The sequence below is a fragment of the Pseudochaenichthys georgianus genome, chromosome 11 (genome assembly GCF_902827115.2).
Source record: "Pseudochaenichthys georgianus chromosome 11, fPseGeo1.2, whole genome shotgun sequence".
NCBI classification, from domain to species: domain Eukaryota; kingdom Metazoa; phylum Chordata; class Actinopteri; order Perciformes; family Channichthyidae; genus Pseudochaenichthys; species Pseudochaenichthys georgianus.
This window is the reverse complement of record NC_047513.1, coordinates 16,961,598-16,976,848: the sequence shown is the minus strand read 5'-3', so window position 1 is coordinate 16,976,848 and position 15,251 is coordinate 16,961,598. Positions and strand designations below refer to the sequence as shown.

At 40.0% G+C, this 15,251-nt stretch overlaps 1 protein-coding gene across 15 annotated transcripts in view; it reads right to left on the bottom strand.

Annotated features, from left to right (window-relative positions):
• The window catches only part of ptk2aa (protein tyrosine kinase 2aa), a 64,818-nt gene that overhangs the window by 12,485 nt on the left and 37,082 nt on the right, over positions 1-15,251 (bottom strand). For 5 of the 15 annotated variants that reach the window (XM_071204823.1, XM_071204824.1, XM_071204822.1 and 2 more), the window contains 16 exons: positions 13,029-13,169; positions 12,753-12,830; positions 12,159-12,266; positions 10,991-11,108; positions 10,457-10,487; positions 9,750-9,814; positions 9,350-9,436; positions 7,074-7,091; positions 5,351-5,407; positions 4,232-4,252; positions 2,122-2,219; positions 1,626-1,710; positions 1,441-1,541; positions 1,219-1,334; positions 793-893; positions 187-276 (listed from right to left, as the gene is read on the bottom strand). In XM_071204823.1, coding sequence (XP_071060924.1) covers positions 187-276; positions 793-893; positions 1,219-1,334; positions 1,441-1,541; positions 1,626-1,710; positions 2,122-2,219; positions 4,232-4,252; positions 5,351-5,407; positions 7,074-7,091; positions 9,350-9,436; positions 9,750-9,814; positions 10,457-10,487; positions 10,991-11,108; positions 12,159-12,266; positions 12,753-12,830; positions 13,029-13,169 — 1,315 coding nt within the window. Of the gene's footprint in view, positions 1-186; positions 277-792; positions 894-1,218; positions 1,335-1,440; positions 1,542-1,625; positions 1,711-2,121; positions 2,220-4,231; positions 4,253-5,350; positions 5,408-5,516; positions 5,542-7,073; positions 7,092-9,349; positions 9,437-9,749; positions 9,815-9,889; positions 10,051-10,456; positions 10,488-10,990; positions 11,109-12,158; positions 12,267-12,752; positions 12,831-13,028; positions 13,170-15,251 lie in introns of those variants that run through there. The other 10 variants (XM_071204817.1, XM_034095034.1, XM_071204819.1 and 7 more) reach the window with 10 other exon arrangements.

The following is a 15,251-nucleotide window of genomic DNA, read 5'->3' as shown; positions in this document are numbered from 1 at the left end:
CACCGATCAAACTATTAAGAGTGAATATCGGCCGATAATGACCGGCGGCCGATCGATCGGAGCCTCCCTAATTATTACCAGACATTTTGACCGGCAGGTTTTGAATTTACCGGTTTTTAATAAATGTTACCAGCTAAAAACCGGTAATTACCGGCTAACGGAAACCCTGAAATGATCATAACTCACCAAACATCCAGACATCGCTTGCAGAGGTGAATCTTCTGAAGTTGATCGATTCAGGAGCCATCCATTTGATTGGAAGTTTACCTTTAGAAGCTGAGACAAAGACATCAACTGATTAAAAAAAAAAAATAGACAGCAGAATTATTGTTGTGTTACCTATAAAATACAAACCAATCATTACATTTATCATTTGGTTGCTGGTTGGAAGTTTACCTTTAGAAGCTGAGATAAAGACATAAACAGATTTTCTTTTAAATAAACGGCAGAATTAATATTGTATTAGCTATATAATACAAACCACTCATTACATTTATAATATAGTTGCTGGTTCATTTTGCAATCAATCAGAGGGTTAGAGACTAGATGACAGACGGCAATGTTGTCATAACAGTCGAGATAAACTGCAGTATCCTGATTTAACCTGTTGGTGGTGATAAAGTACTGGAAACTAGAAAAGTGTGTCACATTCACAAAAGTTGAACTCTCACAGACAACAGAATGTTCTTTAGGTCTGCACAGCTCAAACGAGTAGCATGATAAATAACATGTTGTTTTAAAACATTCTTCTGTAATACAACATATGATAAAGCTGTGTTTAAGTGTCATTACCTTTGTAGTAAGAGCTGTCCTCCATGTATCGCGACAGACCGAAGTCTCCGAGCATCACACAGTCCACTGAAGAGACCAACACGTTGCGAGCGGCGATGTCCCTGTAAGTCAGTATAGGCAGCTATTAGACCTGAAACATGTGTCAACTTCTAGATGCAACAATATCAATTTGCCACTCTATTTTCTACCGAGTGCACTTGGGTTCTTTCTGTCATGTAAAAATGTAGGCAGGAAACATGAAAAGCACACAAGAACAAGAACTTATCCCACATTTTTATTTTAAGAAATCATAAATAATAAAAACTATTGACACCGTCCTGGTTAATTTTTTTATATTTTCTGTTTTGTTATTATAAGAATCCAGTAAATGCAATTATAAACTTAAAGCTATTCTTGACTTAATGTATGTTGTGCATGCGTGTGTACCTGTGGACAAAGCGTTTGCTCTCCAGATATGCGAGCGCTGTGCTGAGCTGGTAGGCGAACAGAATGAGAGAGGCCAAATCCAAATTGTACTTTCTAACCTGTAGAAACGAACGTAACTGCAGACACAGAGAAAGATGGTGTTAAGATCAAGGAACTGTTTTATTTATAGAGGATGGCAGATATTACTTAGTCCATATGTGAGGACGTTATCCTTAGCCGTACCTCTCCGAGAGTGCAGAGCTCCATGATGATCCACACAGGGTTTTCTGTGATCACTCCGATCAGCTTGACGATGTTAGGGTGGTCAAACTGACGCATTGTCACTGCAAAGAGAACACACACATTAACACACTCAGAATGTGATAAATGAATCATGGTTTTCTTTTGATTAAACAGCGTGGTCTTACATGCTTCTTGTAGGAACTTTTCTCTGACGCTGTCTGATGTGCAGTTCTTACAGGTCTTTATGGCGACAGCTAGATCTGGATGATCCTGCAGAACACACATTTCAAGTCACAAGTTAGCATATTATATTACATGTATTATAAATTGAAGGTCACAATATCATAAACATTAAATATATTAGAAAATGAACTAATGTTTAATACAATACAAACATGCAAAACTCTTAACGCAGGTAAAAGAAAAGGTTGCTTACAATTAACTACTATTATTACGTTTGACAAAATGCGTAACTGAACAAGTAATGTGGTCTTTGTTACAGTGCAGTCATAAGAAAACACTTTTTCTAAATGTAAAATGGCTTGTTATAGCTTTATAATTGAGTAACTACCAGCCGTTTATCCCCTTTACCTTACAACTTACTGCATCTATGCTTATTGCGCACCCTTTATTCGACTTACATACAGTTAACCATGAGTGTGTGTGTGTACTTCCACGTACCGGGCTGTTATAGACTCCTTGGTGTACATCTCCAAACTGACCCTCTCCTATGCAGCGACCCAACTCTATCCTGTCCCTCTGGATCTCATAATCCCGCGCTGAGAGCGAGAGGAGAAGAGAGGAAAAGAGTTAAATGTATATATTTACTTCATTTTTCATACACTGAAAACACTGAAAAGTCCCGTTACATCTGCCAACTTGGATGGGGTTTACCAGGACAGGACCATTTGGAACTTATCAGCTCATCGTTTGTAACCACAGAAAGGTAAGTTAAGGCCGTCAAATCCTTGTCATTGTAAACCAAATCCAATAGCAAACAGACTTGTAGAATATGAACAATATACAAAAATACATTTGACCCAGGATTCTATTCCCTTCATACCTCTAAATCAGGGGTGTCAAACTCAAGGCCCGGGGGCCACATTCGGCCCGCGACTTCATTTTATGTGGCCCCACAAGAGCTTGCAAAGAATATAATATGTTTATTATACGGTTACATGCTGCAGAAGCATGTTGCCCTTAAACTACATGTCCCACAATGCATCTCAAATATGACTTTTTTTCTCAGAATTTGCCTTTTTTTCTTCAAAATATGCATTTTTTCATAGAATTCCTTTTTCTCAGAATTAGATTTTTATTTCAAAATGTCACTTCTATTTCTTTTTACTCCAGAATTTGGCTTTTCTTTTTAAATCATTTTGGGACATACGCACTGAAAAGACTTGCAATTATTTGCCCTAGACTTCTGCTTTCAGACGTAGTTAATTATGAAGTTATTACCCTATCCGATGATAATCCAATGCAGAGGCAATGATGTACATTATTTTATATATATGATATATTTATATATGTATTTTTATATAGTCTTAAAGTTACAACCGGCCCTTTGAGTGCAACCATAATGCTGATGTGGCCCGCGATGAAATTGAGTTTGACACCCCTGCTCTAAATAGACAAAGTTTGACATAACATGCACCCAACAATTACTAAGACACCAACATACAGTAAACACATTAACAGGCAAAATATAAAGTTCATAAAACCTGTTTACATGCGCACCACAGTCCCATTATCATTTCAGTTTCATTACTGGATATTAAAAACCTTGAGTGGTCTCTGCATGTAAACATCAAGGGCACATTTCTACCACAGTTTGCAAAGCTGAGAAGTACGTCTGGATCTTTTGAGCTACTGATGCAAACTGAGGCACTTGATCTGAAGTGCATTAGATACGGTCTGCGTCCGAGTAACCTTTTCATATTCACAAAGCATGTCCAAAAGGGAAAAAAGGGTTTAGTCCCACCTGATATGCACATGCTTTGACATGCCATCAGTGTTTCCGCCTTGTTGAAAAGGTCATGAAGCATTTCTACAGAGGTGTGTTCAAATGGACTGAATACTGAGCTCAAGAGGTTTACACAGGACACTGACCATCAGGAACTCATCCTCATCTGTGGGGCTAAACAAAGTCCGGCTATTTGACTCCACCAACAGAGAAACAGCCAAACCAAAACACATTTCATTATAAGAATGAAATGTGCTTCAACCATAGGATCATTTACAGGAAAACTAATAATTGATCAAACACAAAAGATAATAAATCCTGATAAAGAAATAAAAACATCATAACCAACATGATGGTGAAAATAGAACCAAGACAATAAACAACACATAGTGTGAGATGTTCAGCTCCAGAGGAGACTTCTTAATAAACTATTTGTGAAGAAACATCTTGCATTGTTTATGGATTGGCCCTCCCTTTCATTTTCATCACAAGACCCCATGAACTCTCTTCAAAACACCAGTGAACACAAGTGATCCTCAATCTGGATATTGGGTAACTAAAGTCTTTGTATGTTTCTTTGCCATCACTAATTAGTGAAAAAGAAACACTGGTTACAAAAGAGCCACATTATCAATATTGTTAATCATGTAAATGAATGGGTATTATTAGGTTTAAATGTACAAACTATCTTGCAAAATGATTCACTTAGGTTTGATGAGCAAGGCTGAGGAGACTGTAATAAAGTGCCTAGCAAATAAAAATATGAACTAAAATGTAAAAAGGCATTTTGTTAGGACAGGATCAGAGAGAGACAGGGAGTATTACCTTCAACTACTCCATAGCTGACTGTGTTGGCGATGGGAGAAAGAGGAAGAAAAAGAGATGAAGAGTGGGAGAGAGCCAGACAGCTGCTTTAAGATTGAAAAAAGCTCCACACACACACACACACACACACACACACACACACACACACACACACACACACACACACACACACACACACACACACACACACACACACACACACACACACACACACCACACACACACACACACACACACACACACACACACACACACACACACACACACACACACACACACACACACACACACCACACACACACACACACACACACACACACACACACACACACACACACACACACACACACACACACAGTATTCCGCTCTTTACATGAGTTAGTAAATAAGTGAATTAAAGCTCGCTGCATAGTCATTCCTGTAATGCAGTTTCATTTGACACATTAAGCAGACAGTATGACATGTACACACACACGAACTCGGGCAGGAGTCGGAAAATAAGTCCGCAGAAAGTCTCTTAAGAGGAAGTCGCAGAAAGACGTAGACCAAAATAAGCAAAGCAAGCAACAAAGAAATAAAGCCAGACAGAGAAAGATAGAAAAAGACTGTGGGAGGGAAGGAGAACACAGTCCATTTTCAAAGTTGGCCACGCAATTAAATACATGAGTACATTTAACCGGCCCAAGCATCCACATTAAATGTATTGGAACAGGAGGCTAAAACCACTGCTACTTACAGAGCTACAGCCAAGGCTTTTACTAACATTTGAATGAATTGGGCAGATGCAGTTTTGAGTTATAGCCTCTCTGACCGGCAGCTGGTGTCTCTGCTGTTAGTTTAAGACACTGAAACGGGCTTGAATTTGATACACCGCTACCTAAGTAAACGTGATTTCATGAAACTTCTCTGATGTTCCCTGTCTGAGTGTGTTTCTTGGAACAGATTCACACCACACTCGGCGTATCAGATATCAGAACAAAATGGATGTTGTTTGAGAACGCATTTGACAGAAGAATAACGAAAAACTGTTAATACAGAGTTTTCTTGCTGCAGTGCAACAGAAGCTCATTGTCTTGAGTAGAAATGTCTTGTAGATGCAAAAAAGAAGATATTACTTACTGGAGGGCATGGTGTATGTGTCTTCTTCATCAACTATCTCAGCATAGTCATCAGTCTCTGTAACGTGACACACATGAACCGTTAAAAGAGAATAATACAAGTCTGAAATAACACAAGTTCATAAACAAAAACAATTGGAGAATCATGCACATGTCGCGGAGTTTACCGTGCGTCCGCTATGGTGTGAAGGGTGACCGATACACACACACAAACACATGTGCAGTTAAAAAAAAAAAAAAGCTACGCAATAAAACTAAAGCATGAAGCAAACTCAGGGTTTCGGCAACTCCTGCGCAAAGCAACACCCACCTAGCTCCTCTCTTTCTCTCTCTGCACACATACACTTGGCGGTGTGTGTCAGCTGAGCATGTGTTGTGCATATCTGTCTGTGTGAGAGCAGCTGGGGAGTCACAGTGGTGGTGGAGGAGTGAAGGGGAAATAAAAACAGAAAAGCTGAGACAGATAGGAGAGAGATACGTGGAAAATATAGATAAAACAGAAAAGAGAAACCAGGAGAAATAATACAATAGAGTGAGAAAGAGAAATAGTGGCTGTCATGTAAGCAGATGGTAACGTTTAGGATCGAATCTGTGCAGAATCCGACAGATAGGCAGAGAGAGAGAAGGGGGGAGAGTTGAGAGCCAGCGGGAAAAAGAGAGAGAAAGATGGACTGAGTGTATGCTAACCAGATGGTGGTGTTTAAATAAAATCAGTGTGCAGACTCAGCTGTTGGAAACAAGAGTCAAACATCTGCCATCCTGAACCTACCCTCACAGCTCGGCTCAGGCTCTCTGGAAACATCTCCATACATTTAATACAAATCCCTTTGTAAAGCTTGTGGCTGATTTTATCAAAGTTAGAAGCCATTTCGAGTATGTTAAAGAAGTTGTTAATGTAAGAATGTTCTTACGTTGAAATGGTCTCGTTCTGCTTTCAGAGAAGGGATAGTGTGGGTGTGTGTGTGTGTGTGTGTGTGTGTGTGTGTGTGTGTGTGTGTGTGTGTGTGTGTGTATACAGTATATGTGCGTGTTTGACAGAGATCTAGTTAGCCCATCATAGCCAGGAATGCATTTGCCTTGAATCCAGCAAACCTCTCCCTATTCCCCTCTGCATGTGCATGGATGTGTGTGTGTGTGTGTGTGTGTGTGTGTGTGTGTGTGTGTGTGTGTGTGTGTGTGTGTGTGTGTGTGTGTGTGTGTGTGTGTGTGTGTGTGTGTGTGTGTGTGTGTGTGTGTGTGTGTGTGTGTGTGTGTGTGTGTGTGTGTGTGTGTGTGTGTGCGTGTAAAGAGAGAATAAGGTTTTGAGAAGATCCCTAAAAAGAGAAATAAAACTTAATTTCCAAATTCTGCATTTTTGTTACAATCTGGTTGAAAGCAGACATATTTCAAATTCTGTGGTAACCCACTTTAAAAAATAATCATAAATAGAGCCTGACACAGACTACTTAAAATCACATTACTTTAACAGTAAACCACTATAGCTACTAAACAGATCAAACTCAATAAAGCTTCTGTCTTGTTCCTGTTTCCAGTAACACAACCATTTCTAAGCACTCTATAACACAGCACATGCATAGCGCCGTTGTTAAAGATGTAGGAATGCATGCATAAACATCAACCCACACACCAACACACACGCTAACCGCTCCCAGGACGCTGCAGTGTGTTGGTGGAGTGAGGACTAAAAGGAACATAGAGATGAATAAACAATGGGAAAACTTTACCATCCCCGCTAAGATCTTCTGCAGGGTCCAGGAGAGCATGCAGGAAACGGGACAGCAGAGGAGGAGGAGGAGGAGGACAGAGAGAAAGCAGCGAGAAGAGAGAGAAAAAAAAGTAGGAGGCAGAGTGGAGAAAAGAGGGAGAGAAAGAGAGCGGTTAGAGCATGAAAAGCCTTGAAACAACAAGATGTTGCAAGATCTGCAAGGTCAAACACTCAGCGAGCAGTTAGCTAAGTATCAAAATATCTCAGGTGAAAAAGCAGAGTTAACAAATGTCATTAATGCTGCACAAACACATGGAGGTGAAATGAGGTCATTCAAGATATGGAAGCAATAAGAGAAAGAAAGCGTGAGTCAGCATTTGTTTATATGTGATATCCAGTGGTGTAACGTAAACATGGAAAAGAGTTAGATCCTCAACACTCATTGTTTGATCAAGATTTCTCACACATCTGTTTTAAGCTTTCATGTCCTTGCGTTGGAACTACACAGCCGAACCCTCCCTAGTTCTTAAAAGCAAAGAGTTTGGCATTTTAGGTCAACAGTCATTTGTGTTCTTCTAAGAGTTAGAGGAGGAGGTTTCATGTCTGTACAGATGCCGTAAACACACAACCTCAGCTGGTCAGCTTAGCTTAGCAAAATGTCCTTGCTCTAGTTTCAAATTGACTAAGACAGCGTGGTGTTTTCCTTCTCATCTATCTCTTAGCAAGTACGCAAAAAAAAGAGAAAAGGGATTTTGTAAAATATTTCATTTTTTTTCTTTCTCTTCCCAATAATCTGAAGGCTATTAATGCACATTGTACGCTTGTAATAATGCTTTCCATCCCAATTTCGTTGTTGTTCTTATTGTTGAACGTGTGGAGTACTTTAGTCTCTTGTTTTAATCCTGTGAAGCAGTTTATTAACTTGATGTTTTAAATATTGTTCTAAATCTATTATCAGAGCTCAATGGACTTACAGAAGCTTCCCACTAACATTTTGAACCCTGAAGAAGGATATGAACCGTGCCTGCGTGTCACTGGCAGAAAGGAAGCTTGGATCACTTGTAAAAGTCTCAATAAGAAAGCAGCTGCTGTCCAGATTCATGACTCTCTCTGAACAGTGCTGCTAGCTGCCGAGCCAAAGCCATAGATGGAGACACAAGGACATGAACTCACACATTGAACTTGGTGCACGAGGCATTACAGATGATTGAGATAATGATGGTAGAGTCACAAATGTCAACAACATTTAAGTGCTTGCTTAAACATAATTCATTTATAGACTTTTTCCAAAATACACAACTTCATCACTTAGCCGGTGCTGAAAGGGTGATCGAAGACATTTTAACAGGGCAGATACTTGGCGGTGGAACCCAAATGTTCTAAATGGAAGAATGATTACTTTAACCATATGGTCCGCTCTTTGAATTAACACACACACACACACACACACACACACACACACACACACACACACACACACACACACACACACACACACACACACACACACACACACACACACACACACACACACACACACACACACACACACACACACACACACACACACACACACACACACACACACACACACGGTGAACTGAGATTAAGACACCATTTCACTCTGTGTGTCAGTACTGTCAGTCACATCCCTTCATTGTATGAAAGTTAGATTTGACAAAGACGGAAATAAAAAATTTCTATCTTTAGTATACCTGTTCTCAAATGTGAGAGGGAAAACATACAAACTGGCGACTGATGGTAAGGAAAACACACACGCCATTAGATTTAAAGAGTTCCCTCTCAGTTAGAAAGTCCTCCACAATTAAGAGGTTATTTTTTTTGATACCCACTCTTATTTTAAGAGCATTGGCTTAGTTAGCAGCACGCAGGCGGTTATTTTGGTTGAAGCGTGTGTGTGTGTGTGTGTGTGTGTGTGTGTGTGTGTGTGTGTGTGTGTGTGTGTGCATGCGTGCGTGTGTACTTGGGACTGAATTAGTCAAAGCAACCAGGCACTGAGGACAGTAGTTAAGAAGAAGAGGGCATCCATTATAAAGTAAATAGATTGTGATGCAGCCAATAAAAGTTCTGGACCAAATGAGTGCTTATCCAGGAATAGAACTTTAAACAACATATTAAATTGCATCCACTGGGATATTTTTGTTCAGATGATATTAATAAGTTTCTTCTAGCCTTGCCCAATAAGTATGATATCAAATGAGGTATTCTATTTCAGCACATCACAATTTTGTGGACACCCTCCTCCACTAACTGTCCAATGAGAGCCGAGGATACCATTGGGCGGCGAATCAGAACAGAAGACAAAGGGAAGGAGGAAACGCCGCGCCTTGGTTGGCTTAGGAGACGTTGATGTCACTAGGTCTGCATCCAATCAGGCAGGACAGAAGACCAGAGTGTGAAGGGAAAAAAAGAAAAGAGTGAATGGATGTGTGGCAGACCGAGGAGGAGAGGAGGAAGTAAACAAAAGGAAAGCAGGAACAGAGAGGGAGAGAAACAGGGGGAGAGGCAGTCCCGACGGAGAAGAAAACAATAAGAGAGGAGTGAGAGAGAAAACAGATGTTGGAGGAAATGACAAGACAGAAAAGACGACAGTAGTTGGAGCGAAGGAAGCTGTCAGACTTGTCTCCTAAACCTGTCGATTTGGCAGTGTGTGTGCACATCGCTTTTATCTTACCTGACACAGAGATAGCTCTTACTCCACTCCTGACTGCTTCTAACTTTTTCTCATTATTTGATACTCTATAAAAAGAAGAAGAAACAAATTAGACAATAATTAAACATCAGTCAAAGCAGTAAACACTTGAAAAAACATACCGAGGGTAAATTGAAGCCTGTTATTTGTATAGTTGTATCCTTGAAAGTAGTAGCATGTTGAAATTGGGTCTTTAAACCAACCCTGACTGTTTCAATAATCTCCCTGCCTTTGCCGTGGTCTCTCTGTCTGCGTCTGTATTTGAGCTCTACTACGATCTTTACATCACAGACCACAAGAGGCAGAGAGCAAAGAGAAACTTCCAGTGAGAGAAGGAGAGAAAGAGGAGGAGACTACCCAAGTGTTTAAAAACCCTAAGTGGAAAATATTTGGGTCCTAAACTTATCTCCTTATTTGACCACAGACAGAGTGAGAGAGGAGAAGAAGGAGTGGGAGATTTGAGTTGAAATGACCAAAAGTAAGCAAAAACTTTGTGTTTAGTTTAGTGACAGTTAAAATGTTAATGTCCGGCTATGGTCCTGATTAAACAAACGCCATGAACCACTACATCTTTGTTTAGCTAATGAAGAAAATAGGCATCACAGCTCTAAATAATCAGATCTGAGATAAATGTGTGATGTTTCTTTAATGTAAACTCGAACAGTACTACGAGTGAGCAAGGTACCTACTTTGGGATGGAAGGCAGTGCTCTCTCTCCCTCTAGAGGACAAAAACACACATCATCAGGATCAAAATGAGACATTAAATCACACAAAATGAATATTACAAAAACGTTTTAACTACCCTGCATACAAAATAAATGCATTAAACGGCATTAAAAAGGAGACAAACTTCCTGAAACTAAAAAGTGGGAATTCAGTGGCAATATCTACTTGGATGGTTTTTTTCTTCTCCACTAGGACGTTATGTTTTCGGTTGGTGAAACCGTTGCCAAAGGGCCAAGGAAGAACCCATTCAATTTGGTCTTTACTTTAATCTCGTGGCTGATATACATACATACATACATACATATATACACACAATATGTTTCCCTTATGGAGACGAATTACGCAGTCTATATGCTTTCCGATTTCCCTTCCAATTGTGTTATAATTAAGAGCAAAAAAACATGATAACACTCTGTGGGGTGCACAGGGTTGTGTTTTGATATTTTTGCATCCTAAAACAGGTGGGAGAAAAAGGAGTGATGTTCATTTTCATACCTTTCTGATATCGAACGATGAAAGAGTGAGTTTCCATGGTGATGAGTCGACAGTAACCGTCAATCAGGTCAGCCAAGTTCTCTGCCATGGTCAGTGATGCTGTCGTAATCGTGAGAGGCTACACACACACACACACACACACACACACACACACACACACACACACACACACACACACACACACACACACACACACACACACACACACACACACACACACACACACACACACACACACACACACACACACACACACACACACACACACACACACACACACACACACACACACACACACACACACACACACACACACACACACACACACACACACACACACACACACACACACACATTACAAAGAGCCATTATCTCCAAAGACACACACATATTCTTACACATGACAGCACAGGGGGGGTGGGGGTGTTTCCAGCTGCTCCTTACGTCAGGGGAAGACTCCTCTCTCACAGTATTTGTGGTGTGCTTGTGTGTGAGTAAATCCAATACTAAAAGCCATTAAAAAAAGAAAGACTGCACTCATATCTGCGCGTGTTACCAGACCGTTCCAGTGAGCAGAACCATTATGTGGGATCTATAGATGGAGGAGCATTAGTTCATGTCTGGATCCATCTCAGCCACTCACTTGCAAACAAAGGGCAAAGTAAGCAAGCTAAGCAGCACGATGGGCACAGCTTAGGGTAAACCTTTAGTATCCAACAGAGGCCAAACTGGTCATCATGAAAAACAAATACTTATAGTACTTCCTTTACAGAGTGAGAAACTAATTTATTTCCCTTGAATTAGCTTCACATATATCTCTAAAAGTGTACAATAGCACAAAGCATTGTTTTCCTTCCCTGCACCAACAACAAAACTTCCAATTTGTTTGTACTTAAACTTCTCACAAGACACTCTTCTATGTCTTTTAAAGTCCTTTTGAAATGGTTTCTCTACCTGAATTTGAGGTAGATTGAGAAAAAGTGTGTAAATCATAAAGGTAGATTACAGAAAAGGAGAGTATCGTCTTGTTTTTAATCATAGCGATAGACCAGTAAAAGTCACCATTTTGAGTTGCTTCATATGATGATATTAAATGGTATTTTTTCAAACCAATTGTACATGTATATCAAATGTGTATGCCTAGACAAAGAGACAACGATTGTAGTACCTCAGAAGCTCCGGCTACATTGAGCTGTAGCATCCCTTTCCTGTCCTTCTCCTCCATAGCCGAGTACTGGATGGACTGAACTTGATTGAAGTTAGCTAGATGGGTGGGCTAGGGACAGACAGAGGAACACAAAACGATTGGAAATATAGATATGTATTAATACTCAATATAACAAGATACATGTATTATATATTGTTTTTTAGATGCAGTACAAGTGTTGAAGCTATTAAAGCCCCCCCTTTTTTTAGAACTTTTGGTTTCATATATACAGTAAAATATATCTTTCAGTCACATCTTCTGTATCAATACAATTCTGAATAGGTTTCAAGTATTAGACAACCAGTAACAGAGTACCACTCCAGGGCTAAACATTTTTTTAAATGTAATAAAGATGGCCTACCTTAGAAAATAAGAAAAATAAATAACAAATAATAGTAAATAAACAAAAATAATAATGATGGAAAGAGAATACAAGTGACATACAAGAGTGTTAAAAAGTATTAATGTATTAGTAGATGCATTACAGGGGCCCATCGCTTGATACATGTATTTGTCTGTAAGCTCCTTTTTAAGCTTGGCTGTGTAGGAACTCACCGTGGATCCCTTGTCAGTGAGGTAGCTGATCCCTTCCTCTGGCCCGATAGCCAGCTCCACCTGGATCACCCAGCTGGACTGTGGGAGAGAGGAGGAGGGGTACACGTTATGAGAGGAAGAGAGCAGAAGGCAAGGCAGGAGTGAGAGGAAGGACTTTGGCACAGCACCACATCTCAGATACATGCAGAACCTGATCCCGCCAAAAGAGGTCAGCCTTACACCACTAACCAGAGCCTTTAGGCTACATCAACACACCTTGGAATGGATGCAACTTACCCCAAGCGCACATTTGAAGCACTCCTTGTCGTAGCGGTAGATTGGAGCAAGTATCTCCAAAAACTTGAGGATGCACTGCTCATCGTTGAGATTGGCTACCTGCTTGAACGTCTGCTGAATCAATTTACGCAGGGTTTTAGCCTGGGGACAGGAGATAATTGGAAAGGGAGAACATTTCAGTTAGATACCGACTTTAATTAAAACAGTATTTAAATGATAGAAAATCTGCAACTAGGAGAAGAAAGAGGAGTATGCATGAGAACAAATGTGGTGAATTTGTGTGTGTGTGTGTGTGTGTGTGTGTGTGTGTGTGTGTGTGTGTGTGTGTGTGTGTGTGTGTGTGTGTGTGTGTGTGTGTGTGTGTGTGTGTGTGTGTGTGTGTGTGTGTGTAGAGGGACAGAGACACTAACAGAGGAAAACATTGATTGACCAATAGTCCACTCTGGTCCCGATCAAAATGACCTCCCCACTTCACAGTTCAGATCAATATCTTCACAACGAACTGTTGGTTACCACTCAATTAAACATCACAATCTGCCCATGTGTACTGTCGCTTAGATATCACTTCATGTAAGTGCATATAAACTTTATAAAGACTCTTAGTGTGACAGTTGGTTTATTCAGACATGATTTTTGTTGTGTTGGATGTGTGACTAGAGTGGACAGATGGGGAATCGAGGGTAATAAAATCCATCTAGGGACATTATTCATCATTCCCTAGACATAGAGACACACACACACACACACACACACACACACACACACACACACACACACACACACACACACACACACACACACACACACACACACACACACACACACACACACACACACACACACACACACACACACACACACACACACACACACACACACACACACACACACACACACACACACACACACACACACACACACACACACACACACACACACACACACACACACGTCAATCCTCTTCATCTGATGTATATATAAAAACACTGACTTATATGATGATGAATTTACAGCAAACAAAATGCTATCTTTAACCCAACAGGATATTGAGCTTCACTACATCAAATAATTTGTGTTTGAAATACATTATAAATGATGTTATCCAAACACCCATGAAAATACACATCGACGCAGGCACACATACAGTACAGACCAACTATGAATAGCTCTCCATGTATAGATCAAGATAAAGATTAAAGGGGATTTACTGCACTACAAACCAGGCTTAAAAAAGCACGAGTGGATTTACAGTAGACTGCTTCATCAAATTAAGGTCAAGCTACACAAAATAAATGAACAGTTTGGCAATTAAAATCCCAACCAGAAAGGTATCAACTGTATTGACCTTTGGATGTGACCTAAACACAAGCAATAGACTGATGACAGGTGAGTTTAATGAGACAAAGACAACATAATCAATGGACCTAGGGCGTGAATAGTCTCTCCATATGTATTGAACCTAACCTGAGGGTGGCATCATTCATTAAAAAAAAATGAAGTGTTAATTAATATGAATTAACCATTTTATTGAGCTATGAATAACAATTGCTAATATATTTTTGTATTATTCCGTTGTAAAAAAAGCCTTTCTACACTTCATTTCAGAATGACTGTTGCCAGCTGTCTACTTATTAAGCCTGAAGGAATCAAGAAGCCTTGACACACACACAGACACACACAACTTACTTTGTGTGCAGCCACATGTGTGTGTGTGTGTGTGTGTGTGTGTGTGTGTGTGTGTGTGTGTGTGTGTGTGTGTGTGTGTGTGTGTGTGTGTGTGTGTGTGTGTGTGTGTCATTTCAGCAGATGTCACTACACAGAAATGATTGCAGAATATATTGTGTATTTGCTTATGTATGTTCTTGATAGGATCAGAGTTTTTTCATTCCTCAAACTCCACCACACACTCTTACACATACACAAGAGATATTGTCTCTCCAAAGTATCCTCCCTTCCTGAGAGGAAATACTGCGAGGTGCTTTCATCCTCATCATCATGCTGACTGTCAACGTAGCAATAGGGATGTCTCTCTGCTAAACGGTCACAGACATATAATTATAATATATAACATTATTTTATTAATCAGTTTATTGACAGAAGGAAGGACAACATGTCTTGGCGTATTATGTCTCCGTGTTTCCTCAGATGTGATTCGTCCAGTAGTGGCTGGAGGTCATATAGTGTTTTGATTCAATGTGAGGTTATGTCACAGTGGCTTAAGCT